The 14,974-nt window shown below is 46.3% G+C and overlaps 1 protein-coding gene across 1 annotated transcript in view; it reads left to right on the forward strand.

Moving 5' to 3' along the window:
- The window catches only part of LOC137384924 (anoctamin-2-like), a 186,167-nt gene that overhangs the window by 68,437 nt on the left and 102,756 nt on the right, over positions 1–14,974 (forward strand). The window contains exons 8-9 of the mRNA XM_068059633.1: positions 12,950–13,098; positions 14,203–14,257. Coding sequence (XP_067915734.1) covers positions 12,950–13,098; positions 14,203–14,257 — 204 coding nt within the window. The remainder of the gene's footprint in view (positions 1–12,949; positions 13,099–14,202; positions 14,258–14,974) is intronic.

Here is a 14,974-nt window from a genome sequence, read left to right on the forward strand (position 1 = left end):
TAGCTGGACAACATCACCTGCAAGCACTAGGTGCAGCCAACAGCATTGGCATCATAACCAGGTTGAAAAGAGCAAGCAAGCTGTGTGGTAAGTGTGGTTTAACCCGCTCATGGTGAAATTGCCCTGCATTTCGTGACCTGTACAAGGCATACGGTGCAAAAGGACACTGGGCCTGCCTCTACAAGAAATCTGGCTCCAAAGACACGGCCAGAAGTCACAGCAGGACGCAAACAGGGCAACAACAGCAAGGAAAGTGCCAGAGACTTGCACAAATGTAAGTCAATACACAATGTCCACAGCGGAACAGACCTGAGACAAGACTCAACGAGGAGTAATTCTCAGCCAGAAGACAAACAGGCGTTCCACATTGTGAACCTGACACATCACGTTGATGAAGTCAAACAACTGGAAGCTTTCATCAATAATAACATCAAGTGCCCAAAGAAATCTGGCAAACATACACTCAGGGCCAAGATTGACACTGGCGCTAGTGCATATATCCTACCAGTCTGAATATTTCAAGATATGCAGTGGAGTCCTTGGAAATCAATGATACAACTGACAACTGCTAAGTTATCTGCATACAATGGGTCACCCATTCCTTGCTGTGGGGTAGCACACTGATAATGCAATGCAGCGATGGCAAGTTGGCAGGAGAACCACAAACATTCTACGTTGTAGACACGAGCGGACCAGCAGTGGCAGAACTACCTGCGTGTAAGGATCTTCAACATCATGACCATCCACGAGGTCACCAAGGTACCCATTACAGCAGAAGAGACCAAGAGTACCCGCATCGAGTCAGTCCACGACCTACAACAAATGTACCCGGACAGGTTCGACGCCATAGGAGATTTCAAAGGTGATGCCGTACTGCACCTCAGAGAGGATGAAATTCCATCAATCAATCCCTGGAAAGTGCAGCGTGCACATATAAGAAAAGCTTAAGCGCGAGTTAGATGACATGGAACGCAATGGCATCATCCGTCATGTGCATCATCACACAGACAGGTGCACCTCAATCACATGCGTACTGAAGAAGGATGGAGCAATCAGGGTGTTTCTGGATCTGACGTGTCTAAACCTGTCCCTAAAAGGTGTCCCGACAAGATTCCGATGTTAGAGCAATTGAATCTCAAGTTCACAGGAGCCAAATTCTTCTCCAAGTTGGGTGCTAAACATGGATATTGGTCAGTACACCAAACTAAGGAATCTCAAGAAGTCAACACCTTCAGAACACCAGTTGGAAAATACTGCTTCCAGAGACTACCCTTCGGATTATCTGTCAATCTCTTTCAGATCTGTTTCAGCAGCACATGGACAGAATTATAGAAAGTTGTGCCTGTATGTATATGCCGATGACATTGCAGTATTGGGCAAAACCAAAGAAGAATGTGATTGAAATCTCCATTCACTGATGGCAGTAGCTCATTGCAAAGGGCTCATTTTTAACAGCCAGAAGTGCCAGGTATATGTGAGTCAGATCAATTTCTTTGGATCCATCTATTCAGGTCGCGAATCTGCCCTGACCCAGGCAAAATTGAAGATGTAAGGCATATGCCTACCCCACAAGACAAGGAAGACCTCCAGAGATGTCTTGGATTTTTCAACTTTTTGGCACCATTCCAAATTTTCTTACAAAACATCATCGCTGAGAGAGCTCTTAAAGAAAGACTTACCATTTGTATGGCAGAAGGATCATCAGCATATGTTTGAGTCTCTCAAACAAGCATTGCCAGCAGAAACCTGTACCCTGCAGTAGTATGATCCAAAGAAGAAGACAATCCTCGAAGTCGATGCCTCACAGAAAGGGCTAGGAGCGTGTATCCTGCAGGATGGCAAACCAATTACATTCAGGTCCTAATGTTTATCCTCAGCACAGTCCAATTACTCAAACATTGAGCGTGAAACACTTGTTCTGGTGTTTGGGATCACAAGGTTCCACACCTACCTGTTCGGTAAGTGATTCATGGTGGAAACCGACCACAACCACTGGACATAATCTGGCGCAAACCATTGATAAGCGCACTACCTCGAATACACAACTTTTAGTGAAAGTACAGGGGTACGACTTTGCTGTCATTAAGAGAGCTTTTGGGCCAACCATCAAGAAGATCGCCCCCTCCCTCAAATCTAAATCAGGGGACACAATCACTGACCAACGCCAGCATATGGACCGCTGGGTTGAGCACTACCTAGAACTGTACTCCAGGAAAATGTTGTCATTGAGACCGCCCTCAATGCAGCCCAGCCTCTGCCAGTCATGGATGAGTTGGACGTACAGCCAACAAAATTGGAACTCAGTAATGCCATTGATTCTCCAGCCAGCGGAAAAGCCCATGGGAAGGACGGCATTACCCCTGAAATAATCAAGAGTGCTAAGCCTGCTATACTCTCAGCACTCTACGAACTGCTTTGCCTGTGCTGGGACGAGGGAGCAGTACCACAGGACATGCACGATGCCAATATCATCACCCTCTATAAAAACAAAGGTGACCGCAGGGACTGCAACAACTACCGTGGAATCTCCCTGCTCAGCATAGTGGGGAAAGTCTTCGCTCGAGTCGCTTTAAACAGGCTCCAGAAGCTGGCCGAGTGTGTCTACCCTGAGGCACAGTGTGGCTTTCGAGCAGAGAGATCGAACATTGACATGCTGTTCTCCCTTCGCCAGCTACAGGAGAAATGCCGCGAACAACAGATGCCCCTCTACGTTGCTTTCATTGATCTCACCAAAGCCTTTGACCTCGTCAGCAGATGTGGTCTCTTCAGACTACTAGAAAAGATCGGATGTCCACCAAAGCTACTAAGTATCATCACCTCATTCCATGACAATATGAAAGGCACAATTCAGCATAGCGGCACCTCATCAGACCCCTTTCCTATCCTGAGTGGCGTGAAACAGGGCTGTGTTCTCGCGCCCACACTGTTTGGGATTTTCTTCTCCCTGCTGCTCTCACATGCGTTCAAGTCTTCAGAAGAAGGAATTTTCCTCCACGCAAGATCAGGTGGCAGGTTGTTTAACCTTGCCCGTCTAAGAGCGAAGACCAAAGTACGGAAAGTCCTCATCAGGGAACTCCTCTTTGCTGATGATGCTGCATTAACATCTCACAGCCAAGAGCGACGTCTCAATTCATTCCATCTTCGCTGCCTCCGGAGAATCCTTGGCATCAGGTGGCAGGACCGTATCTCCAACACAGAAGTCCTCCAAGGCGGCCAACATCCCCAGCTTATACACCCTATTGAGTCAGCGGCGCTTGAGATGGCTTGGCCATGTGAGCCGCATGGAAGATGGCAGGATCCCCAAAGACACATTGTACAGCGAGCTCGTCACTGGTATCAGACCCACCAGCCGTCCATGCTTTAAAGACGTCTGCAAACGCAACATGAAGTTCTGTGACATTGATCACAAGTCGTGGGAGTCAGTTGCCAGCGATCGCCAGAGCTGGCGGGCAGCCATAAAGGCGGGGCTAAAGTGTGGCAAGTCGAAGAGACTTAGCAGTTGGCAGGAAAAATGACAGAAGCGCAAGGGGAGAGCCAACTGCGTAACGGCCCGAACAATTTTATCTGCAGCACCTGTGGAAGAGTCTGTCACTCTAATATTGGCCTTTATAGCCACTCCAGGCGCTGCTCCACAAACCACTGACCACCTCCAGGCACTTACCCATTGTCTCCCGAGACAAGGAGGCCAAAGAAGAAGAAGAGTGAAAGTACAGGGGTACGACTTTGCTGTCTGCCACAAACCAGGCACCAAAATGTTCACCTCGGATACGCTGAGCAGATTGCCAAACCCGAACAAGAATGAAGAAGTTCCACTGGATCTACAAGTAGACAGCATGGACATTGAGCAGGAAGATGTGCTCAAAATTGAGTTATTGCATTTTGACAGCACAAATGTGACCAACTGCAATCAGAAACAGCAAATGATCCACAACTGAAGGCACTGTGGAGAGTCATCATAGAAGGTTGGCCTGACACGGTAAAAGAGGTGCCAGAAACCCTTAGATACTTTTGGCCTTATAGAGATGAACTCGGTATCTCGAGAGGCATCACCTTCAAGGGAAAACAAGTGATTGTGCCCAAAGCTCTCTGACAGGACATCTTGTCACAACTTCACCAAGGCCATAGGGGCATAGAGAAAGCGAGATGACTGGCACGAAACACTGTTTATTGGCCAGGGATCAACAAGTGCATCGAAAGTTTAGTGAGGATGTTAGGCAAGCCAGAGCCACCAGCCAGAACAACACCAAGAACCTCTACATGCTCACGTGATTCCGTCAATCCCTTGGTCCAAAGTTGCCACTGACTTTTTTCCGTTAATGGAGATGACTTTATCTTAGTCAATGATTATTTCTTCAAATTTCCAATTATCCGACAGGTAAAAGAAACCGAGCACGGTCATTGCAGACACATTAGACTAGATTTTAAGGAGCCCTCGACATCGGGATGCGTGGTGGGGTGGGTTGGGCGGGGTCTGAAGATGGACCCGGATGAGGCCCACCACAGACCTCAACCCCAGCAGGGCCTGACCCGATCTTTCTGGCAGTGGCGAGCTCCATGGCGGCCTCCCCACCGCTGGGTGATGGGACCATAATTTTAATATTCAAAGAAACAAAAATGATTATTTAAAATATATTTACAGCATCTCTTGACAGCCCTGCTGGCAGCCGGCACTCCCCCGCCTTCAGATCCCCATCCGGGGAAACGAGGCACAACACTGGTGGGGAGGGGAGAAGGAGGTAAGTTTATCAGTGCGGGGTAGTGGGGTAGACGGGGTCAGGGGATGGTGGGACAGGTTGTATTTTAAACTTTGTGCAGTTTCGGGGGTTAAGGTCGGATGGTAAAGGAAAATGTTTCTTTGGGGGGGAAGGGCTAATAATTAATTTAATTGTTGTTGGGGGTAAGAGAGGGGCAAAATAAACGTATTCATTTAATGTTATGCCAGTAGGGCTGGTAGGGCTGATAACACATTAAAAATGGCGCCAGCGCCTGCGCACAGGCAACTGATGCCATTGTTGGGGACAGACAGCCCGCCCCCTCCACATGATCGGGGATGGGGGGGTGGGTGTGGCCTGTCCCGTCTACTTAAATGAGCCGCCGCACTTGAGATTGCGGCGGCTTTTTGGCGTGTGGTCCGCGCGTGCGGGCTGCCATTTTTGAAGCTCGCCGCCGAGATCAGTGGCAAACTTATAAAATCCAGCCCATTGAGTGCCATATTTAGTCTATTCGGTGCACTTGAAGAAATAATTTCTGACAATGGGCCACAGTATACAGGCAAACCTTTCAGAGATATGTGTGTCAAATGGCACGTAAACCATGTGATATCCTCATCACTTTAGCCTTGTTCTAATGCTCTTGCCGAGCGAATGGTTCACACAGTCAAATCACTTATCCTGAAGTGTAGGACAATGAATCAAGATGTTCGTGTTGCCATGCTCCACCTCAGAGTTACACCTATGGATATGGGCTTACCATCACCAGCAGAAGTCATGTTTGCCAGACAAGTGCCAACAACTCTGCCAAGCCATCATTTGACCAAATTCTCCAAGATGCCGGAGACACTGTCCAAAAAACAGGGGAGAATGAAGATGGTGCATGGCCGACATGCGGGGGCAGAACTACCTCAGCTGCACGTAGGGCAAATGGTTAGGGTCATACACCCCACAATGAGAATGTGGTTACCCGCAGAGGTATCCAAAATTTGCAGTGAGCCTGGGTCCTATCAGATTACAACACCTAGTGGAGTGGTGTTGAGAAGGAACTGTAGCCAACTAAGAGAAGTGTGCAATACTCCAATTGCGCACAGCAGACTCGAAAGAACACAATCCGCAGTTGAGGGTGTGATGGAACAACAGGATAACAACCAACACATTGACAACATGTCTGCAAACCAAAAACGGCCAAGAATAACATCCCCAGAAAGTTATACAATAACCACACCTGGAAGAGTCGCCAAACCATCGAAACTGTGGACTATTCAGCTTCCGCATTTGTAAATTTCATAATCTCTATCCATGTGTAAATAATTTTGATGTTATCTAATTTTGTGTGTTTTTTACTTGTAGATTACAAGACATTTCTTTGGAAAGAAAGGGGATGTCGTATGAGTGCCTTTAAGAGTGATGTCCCTTTAAGATCTTAGTATTCTAATGAGCTAAGTGCCAGGATGCAGTCATGTGACTCGGAGCCAGAGTCACTCTGTAAATGTAACACCCAGAGTAAGGTTCTGTAAATATTTGGCTCTGTACTGTATATAATAATCTAGATGTAAATAAAGCTGTTTGAGATCTTCAGCATAACTGGACTCCACGCATCTCATTTATGTTGCATCAGACAACATAAAAGAACTCACTACGCAGACCATTGGGGCACTTAAAGAAGGCGACCAATGCCTGGACTGCTCTGGAGGAGTCCTGCAGTGCTCAGAAGAGCTTGGTGTCAAGATTTGTCATGATCTGCTGTATGCTGTGCAACCTCTCCATCATGAGGGCACAACACTTGCTACCATCTTTACGGCAACCAGCTGAGGAGGAAGAGGATGAGGAGAAAGTGGAGGAGCAGGAGGAGAGTGGAGTCAGCCAGCATATTCCCTTTCTAGCCAGGCTGTCTGTGATTGGCTCATCTGACTGCAGTACCAGTGAATGCAACCCCAATTCCCAATTCGCCAACAGTCCCACACCTTACCTTCACTCTGTTACTGGTCATCATAGCATCTTCTTGGCCACAATGCAAAAATAAGTCTTCACAAAACAAGTTTATAAATCAAACCATCAAATATTGCATACAAAAGCCAACTAATCACCCTTGTGCATTGTCTTAGTGTCTGTCTTCTTTGTGCCTTTGCCTGGCCTTGTGCTCCTACGCAGTGCTACCTCAGTGGTTGCAACATGGTCGGTGAAAGGCTGCTGATTTTCAGTGGGGGGAGACTGCAGATGACTTTACAGGATGCCTTTGACCAGTACTGGGCCTAGAAAGCTCAGCTTCGGTCAGTACCACCTTGGGATGGGTAGCAGCGGTCTGGGGCTGGCGAACTGACAGGCAGCAACAAGGTCACTGGCAGAGTGGCAGTGGTGGGAGGATGAATGTTGTCATCCTGAGAGAGGATAGAAGGTTTGTGCTCCTTGCAGCTACTGCCACTCCCCCGGGCACCTCAACAATCCTCGTAATCTGTTGGAGGACAGATTGCTGGACTACTGTGACACCCTCCAAGCGCCTTTGAGCACTGGTATCTGCAGCAATGATGTCTGAGCTTTCCTGAGAGCAGTCTGAGGTTGCATGGCAGCAAGTTGAGCTTATGTGACTTCAATCTGTGTTTCCACTGCAGCATCCAGACATTGGGTGGCTTCTGCTTGTGTTGCAATGGCAACTGAGACAATAGTCATCAGACATTACATCATGGATGAGCCTGCAAGTCATAGAGTCATAGAGTCAGAGAGTTGTACAGCACAGAAACTGGCCCTTCGGCCCAACGTACCTGCAACAACCATCAAGCACCCATCCAAAACTGATCCCACTTCCCCGCATTTGGCCCGTAGCCTTGTATGTTATGGCGTTTCAGGTGCTCATCTAAATACTTCTTAGATGTTGTGAGGGTTCCTGCCTCTACCATCTCTTCAGGCAGTGTGTTCCAGATTCCAACCACCCTCTGAGTGAAAATTTTTTTCCTCAACTCTGCTCTAAACCTTTCCCTTACCTTAAATCTATGCCCCCTAGTTATTGACACCTCCGCTAAGAGAAAAAGTTTCTTCCTATCTATCCTATCAATGTCCCTCATAATTTTGTATACCTCAATCAGGTCCTCCCTTCAGCCTTCTCCGCTCCAAGGAAAACAACCCCAGCCTATCCAGTCTGTCTTCATAACTGAAACGCTCCAGCCCAGGCAACATCCTGGTGAATCTCCTCTGCACCCTCTCCAGTGCAATCACATCCTTCCTATAGTGTGGTGACCAGAACTGTACACAGTACTCCAGCTGTGGCTTAACCAGCGTTTCATACAGCTCCATCATAACCTCCCTGCTTTTATATTCTATGCCTCGGCTAATAAAGGCAAATATCCCGTATGCCTTCTTAACCACCTTATCTACCTATGCTGCTGCCTTCAGTGATCTATGGACAAGCACCCCAAGGTCCACTGACCCTCTGTACTCCCTAGGGTCCTACCATCCATTGTACATTCTCTACAAACAGTAAGGGTCCCAGCACCAATCCCTGCGGTACCCCACTTGTCACATGCTTCCATTTGCAAAAACCACCCTCGACCATCACCCTCTGCCTCCTTCCACTAAGCCAATTTTGAATCCAATTTGCCAAATTACCCTGGATTCCATTGGCTCTTACTTTCTTAACCAATCAAAGAAGTGTTCTCATGGAGTTGGCCACCAGTTCAATCCTGAGAAGATGGGCTCCAAGCTCCATGCGAAACCTGGTGCTTAGTTGGTGCTGGCCTCCTCCATGCTCCTTGACATTGACTGCAGGTTTCTGGCAGGCCTGCCAGTGCATCAAGCATTTCAGTGAGCCAATCCATCAGCCTTCTTCTGCAGGCTACCCCATTGAACTGCTCATCTGAGTCCTCTGCAGCAAAACTCATGCAGCCTCGCCCTCCAAGAGCTGGCACCTCTGTGACCCTTGTCTCCTGCAGGCCTCTCATGCCCAGTATGTCACCATGTACAGGTCCCACTTCTAAGCTATCCTCTAAAGTATGCACAGTGCCAGTATCTGAGCTCGTCTCTGCGAGTGTGAGAGCGAGAGTGAGTTACGGTGTTCCTTCTTCATCACTGTCTTCCTGCTCTTCCACCACTGCCTGGTCAGGTTGCAGTTCTTGGATATCTGAAAGGAGAAAGGGAAAAGGGTAGGGTTCCGGTGAGAGGTTGTGGGGGTGGTGGGGGGGAGAGCAAGAGGTGCATGCTTACACCACCTGCAGCTTGTAAATCAGGAGATTGTGGGATGAGGGGGAAGTGGAACGTGAGAAAGAGGTATGAGGATACCATCATCTTCGATAGTTTCAGCCTGCCACAGGTCGTGCCATGAGTCTTGGCCACACCAATAATGATGAGGTCCGTCTCCTCCATTTCAATTAAGGACAGGCATCCATGCCTGTTCCACCAGCATAGGTGCTGCTGCCTCCGCTAAAGCACCACCTTGTCCTGCAAGAGAGCGAGATGTGTGTCAGTGAGTGCATTACAATGCGCTTGGGTGAAGTTGCTATCATGGTTGAATAGCTGGAAGTGTGCGGGAGCTGTGAGATGCAGGTGTGAGGCTTGCAGCAGTGCTAATTATGTGAGGATGAGGTGAAGCTATGAATGTTAGGTATGAGTCCCAATTGATAGAGATTGTTGGTAGGTGAGTGATGGGGTTGTGGTGAATTGAGCATTGAGGCTAATGGTTCAGTTGGTAGGATATGACATTTGAAGATGTTTCACTGGCTTTGACTACTCATATGAGATCATTGAATGTCTTGGGGCACTGCATCCACATCCTCAGGACTGGACCCCTGGCATTGACTGTGATGGCAGTCTGGTCCAACTGCCTTCTCAATGTTTGTCTTCTGGATAGAGGAACTCTCTCCTCCTCTCTAGCTCCTACACCAAGGCCTCCAGCAGGGATTCTGAGAACCTGGGAACACGGTCTCTCCACTATGTGCCATTAGTCACTTTTCTTCCAGGTCGCTTATTCTTTCCCAGCCACTTCCACCACCTGCTGCAGCCAGAGTGCACCTCCCCTTTAAGTGATGCAGGCTGGCCTTAAATGGTGCAGTAATGCTAGCCCTGTACGAAATTGGGCCCCCTGCTGAGCGTGGAGCCACCAAACAGTGGGCTACGGTGGGCGGGCGGTGGGAGCCGTCCACCGGCTGAAAAGTTGGTGGAGATCCTACCCCTGCCGGGCGTGGGGATCCAGACCGGATTTTATGGTCCCTAGGCCCTTAATTGGTCTTGAGCGGGACTTCTACCTCATTGAGGCAGGAAGTCCTGCCTAGAGGAGCTACCAGCCAATCAGCGTGCCACAGCTCATAGTCCCAGCAGTGCCACCGGGAGCAGTGGCCACTGCTGGGACTACACCCGGCTGCAGGAGGAAGATGACGGATGGCCCCAGAACAGAGGAATGTTTTTAGGTCCTCGCCGGGGGCAATCGGTTGTGCTACAGCGAGGCCATGGGGATCGGTTGGGGGGGGGCAGGGTGCATATTGTGCGTTGGTGGGAGCGGGGGTTGGGGCTTCGGGGGTGGCCCTCCAAGGGTCACAGGGTGCCAGGTGGGTTTTCTGAGGCCTCAGCTGCCCGCCAGCCAAACGTAAAATACCCATGGTGGTGGGCGGAGGCCCTTAAGTGGCAGTTAATTGGCCACTTACAGGCCTTGATTGGCCTACGGTGGGCGGGCCATTTCTCACCACTGCTGCTTCGTGTAAATTGGTAGCAGAGGCGGGAGCAGTTCGGGTAGGGCCCCCCAGCCTCCCAATCTATTTTACGCCCCACCTCCCCCCCACCAGCCCGCTCTTTTGGGGGGGGGGGGGTGAGGGGCTGTGTAAAATTCTGTCCAGTGTGTTTAGCACTGGGCTAGGAACATAGGAAATAGCAGCAGGAGTAGGCCCTTCAGCCCCTTGAGCCTGCTGCACCATTCAACTAGATCATGGCTGTTTGCCACTATTATTTAAATTAGCAGATAGCACAAAGTTGGTGTGCTGGCTGTATCAGGAGCAATGGGTGTGGTTTAATCTAGTATCACCATCGTAGTGCCTGTAGAAGGGGGCTACCTGATTTAGTCACCTTATTTTGGACTAATTGGCTAAGCGGTGTTTTCTGCTTCAGTACTTTTGTATGTTCCTCCCTAATTCTGCTTCATTGTGCTGTTCGATTTGCCTGTTTTCAATCTAATTAATAAATATATAAGCAGACTCAAGGTAACTAACTTGAATAGACCAAAATTACAAAAAGAGCTTTATTTCATTTGTTCTTGGGATGTGAGCACTGCTGGCAAGGCCAGCATTTATTGCCCATCCCTAATTGCCCTTGAGAAGGTGGTGGTGAGTTGCCTTCTTGAACCAATGCAGTCCATGTGGTGTAGGTACACCCACAGTGCTGTTAGGGTGGGAGTTCCAGTATTTTGACCCAGTGGCAGTGAAGGAATGGCGATATATTTACAAGTCAGGATTTGTGTTTTGAGATCAAGCTTTTGAATAATGTTATCTTCATGTAAGGCAGCTCTCTAAATAGATGGCAGCTTACACAGTGGATTCATAGACAGCTGAACAGTAAAGCTGTCAGTAACTAAGTAGTGTTACGACCAGGTGAGAAAGGGGTCTAGGGTTCCCTCTCAGCCTTCACCTGGTCTTACCGTAACAGGGTTTAATTTTAAACACACTGTTTTTTTAGCTCCCCCTTAGTGAATCCTTGTTCACTAACTTCCAATTATAAGGCAAAGAAACTAGCCAAACAGGTTTTCTTAGGTTTAAAGAAAAAGGTTGAACTTTATTAAACTTAAACTCTAATTCGGTTAAGACCTACAGATACGCAGCGCACCCATGCGAGCATGCATACGCGATACACACATGCAGATAGAGACAGAAAAGAGCAGAAGAAATAAAGTGGAAAAGTTTGAGGGAATATCTGAAGATGGTTCTGGTTACTGTCCTTCGAGCTGGCTGTAAAGTCCTTGATTGTAGGTAGGTCTTGCTTTTAATTGGGGCCCAGTATTTTTCTTAAACCTTGTTTGATGTAGGAGACTTTTCTCTCTTGAAGTTCATGTGTCCGCAGTGGGTCCAGAGGCTTATGAGAAAGAGATGAGAGCAGACAGGAGAGGTCTGCTCACTCTAGGAGCAAACAGTCTTTCTCTGTTCAAACTCTTTGTACAATTCAGAAAAACCCAGGTTGCCAAGCAGGTTAGTCATGTGACTATCTGGTCTGACCATGTCTGTTTGTGGATCCTCTTGTTTTAGCTGACCCTGGAATGTCTCTTCTTACACGCAATACCTGGTGCTCAAAGTCCATTGTGGGTTAAATTGGAGCAGGGAATAGCCCTTTTGTCCCTCCAAGCACTGTCTGTTAGTATGTAAATACTTTTCAGCTAAGTGTCTGGCAGCCCTTGTAACAGGCCTTTTCTTCTTCCCAGCAAGTTTTGAAATGAATGTTCATATAACAAAATTAATATGCCCCTCATTCTTGGCAGGTGGGGGCCTGCAGGACAGTAGCAATATGGAATTATTTACACATTGGTGATATTGGATTAAATCCATCAGGCAATGGAAATTGAGATTTAAGGGGTGTTTTGTGAGGCTGTGACCTCTGTATGAGGCTCTGATTCTGCACCTTAATTCCCAATATGTGCTAAGTGGTTCTGTGTTGCAGGCACTCATTTAGCTGAACCTGTAAGGATGATGAGACATCCTGTTTCAAATCTCAGAACATGAAATGCTAACTACAGCCAAAGAAGTTGAGCTTCTTCACTTTATATTCATAGCAAGATATAGTCTTATTCAAAATAATACAACACCGTCCTTATATTTTTTCCTGTGTTAATGATAAAACAGACTACCTAAACATTTTCAACAATCTTGGCCATTTACTGAAATCTGCTTAGTTTTAAATGCTGCAATCTATCATTAGAAAAGCTGATTTCTGGTTTACTTTAATTAATGTTTCCTATTGGTATTCTCATTGGTGAAATATGCAATTCAGTTGAAATGTGAATGTTGATGCTTTATTTTACTAGGTATATATTTTTCAAAATGAAATTTCCAGCTTGTGAAAGGGTTATTCATAATTGTAATCATGTTCTCAAATGTGTTTGGAGGGAGCAAGGAGAAACTAATTAAAAATTAAATTCTAAATTAATTTCGTAATAGATTATTAGAAAGTGGTAGGTCAAGAAATGCACTTCATGCCCTGGGGAAAATTATAAGGATTTTGGATGGTCCTATTTGGCTGTAATTAATTTGAGCATTTGTGCTTTCATTCTTTCTCAGGCTTTTGAAAACAAACAGGAGGATGGGATCACAGCAAAAGTGAATTCAATCTGGCAGAAGTTTACAAAGCCTTTACAGCCTAAAGTTGGACAGTCGACCCTGACAAGCAAGCACCTGTCGCACCCCTTCACCAGAGACAAGATCCATTTGTAAGTAGTTCACACAAAAATGCATCATCTTGGAAAGCACATAAAGTTAATAATGTTTGTTATTACTAACTTTTAGAGGTCCTGATGTATACATCAAAGGTTGGAGAAACACAAGAGAATGATCATTGCAGTGCCAAATAGTTAGTAACTTGTTTTAAGTATCATCTGCCACATGAAAATAATTCTCAGTGCACTGTTGACTTGGTGGGGTTATTAATTGTCTCTAGCTATTAAAATTGCATTTGTATGAAACAATTGGCCTTCATTTAATCAAAGGCAAAATGGGTTTAATTTAATATGTAAAGGATAGGATAGAATCGTACAATCATATTATTTTAGAGCCCATCCATATGTTACCTTTTGAAAGGGCTCTCTACTTTGTCCCATTCTCTCTCCTCGTACCCTTTTAATTTTTTTCTTTTTCAAATATTTATTCAATTAAATATATTAATGCTTTGATGAGATGGAACCATAGAAGAGTACATGATTCTATCTCTTCCAAAAGATATTGGGAAGAAGGGCGATAAAGGTTTGGAAGAGAAGGAACTGAAAAGTCTACCTGGGCTCTTGTGCTGCCTGTATTGCTGTGAGATGGGACAGGGCTGCAGTATTTGGGTCTGCATCATTTGTGACGCTCCGGGAATGCCCCATGTTGCTAACGATAACAAGACCTAGCATTATGTAATGGGCATGAATTTCTGTGAGAATCCTCCCACTCATCGCCGATTATCCCATTTTTCCGGGGTTCCCTTGCCTAAATTACACTGGACGAGAAGGAGAACATTGGTGGAAATTCATCCCACTCCGCTCACATATCTTTAATGTGCAACTGTTGTCGTTGTAATGATAATGCAGAAAATAATGCAAGGCAATTTATATAGGTGAGATGAAACGAAAATAGAAGCAATAAAGGTGGACAGTGGAGTATAGGATGAGGGCTGGAGCAAAAGCTTGGTTGAAAAGGCTTTTAATGGAGAGATTCAGCAGTTTAGCAGGGGGTTCCAAAGAGTATGCCTGAAGATTCTGCTGCTCATGGGGTATGAAGCAAAGTGGAAGCGGGTGAGGAAATGCACGAACAATTAAATGTGTCTCTTTTTTTTACAGGTACAACATAACGAATAAGGAAACCTTTTTCGACAATGCAACCCGCAGTCGGATAGTAAGTCAGACTGTCAAACTGTAGGGAGTAGAGCCACTTCTAATGACTTTGTCCCTGAAAGCACCAATTGGTGCCCATCGCTATATTTTGTTGAGGCAGCTACCTGGTATCCCTAAAAACTGTGTGGAGCAATACGGTGGTACACAATCTCACAGCCAGAAATTGGTATACCTTGCACTTGTTTAATGTCCAAAAAGCAAGCGGACAGCTTATCAATTTCTCCCCCTGTGTCCAAATAACTTTTGCTGAATGTAGCTCACACCAATTGCCAGGATGATGGCTCAGGCCCACCATGTAAATTGAGTTTGACACCCCTGGTAAAGTGGTCCCATGAGCTGCTGTGAGAGCTTACATTGGAAGTATTCTTCTTCCTTCTTCTCTGTTCCTGCTCTCCTGAAATCCTATGTATGCTCCTGGTGACATAGCAATTAACAATGGGTTATTATTTTGAGATGTTTAAAAACAAATTCACTGTAATTGGTAAATAAAAATTGTTCCAAAAATACATATTAATTCAAAATTATTGAAACAAATTTAAACCCCTCCCCCACCCGGCTGCACTAAAAAGCATCTCGACAAAAAAGCTGCACAAGTCTGTTTCTCTTTAAGAGTTTCAGTGCACACAGGTTCCCATGTGTCCATGCCTTTGAAGGTAAAAAGTGTAATGTAGCACAAAAGCTGAGAACCTGCACAAGTTGTTCATTTACATATACTTCT

Source organism: Heterodontus francisci, chromosome 27 (genome assembly GCF_036365525.1).
Source record: "Heterodontus francisci isolate sHetFra1 chromosome 27, sHetFra1.hap1, whole genome shotgun sequence".
Classification (NCBI taxonomy): domain Eukaryota; kingdom Metazoa; phylum Chordata; class Chondrichthyes; order Heterodontiformes; family Heterodontidae; genus Heterodontus; species Heterodontus francisci.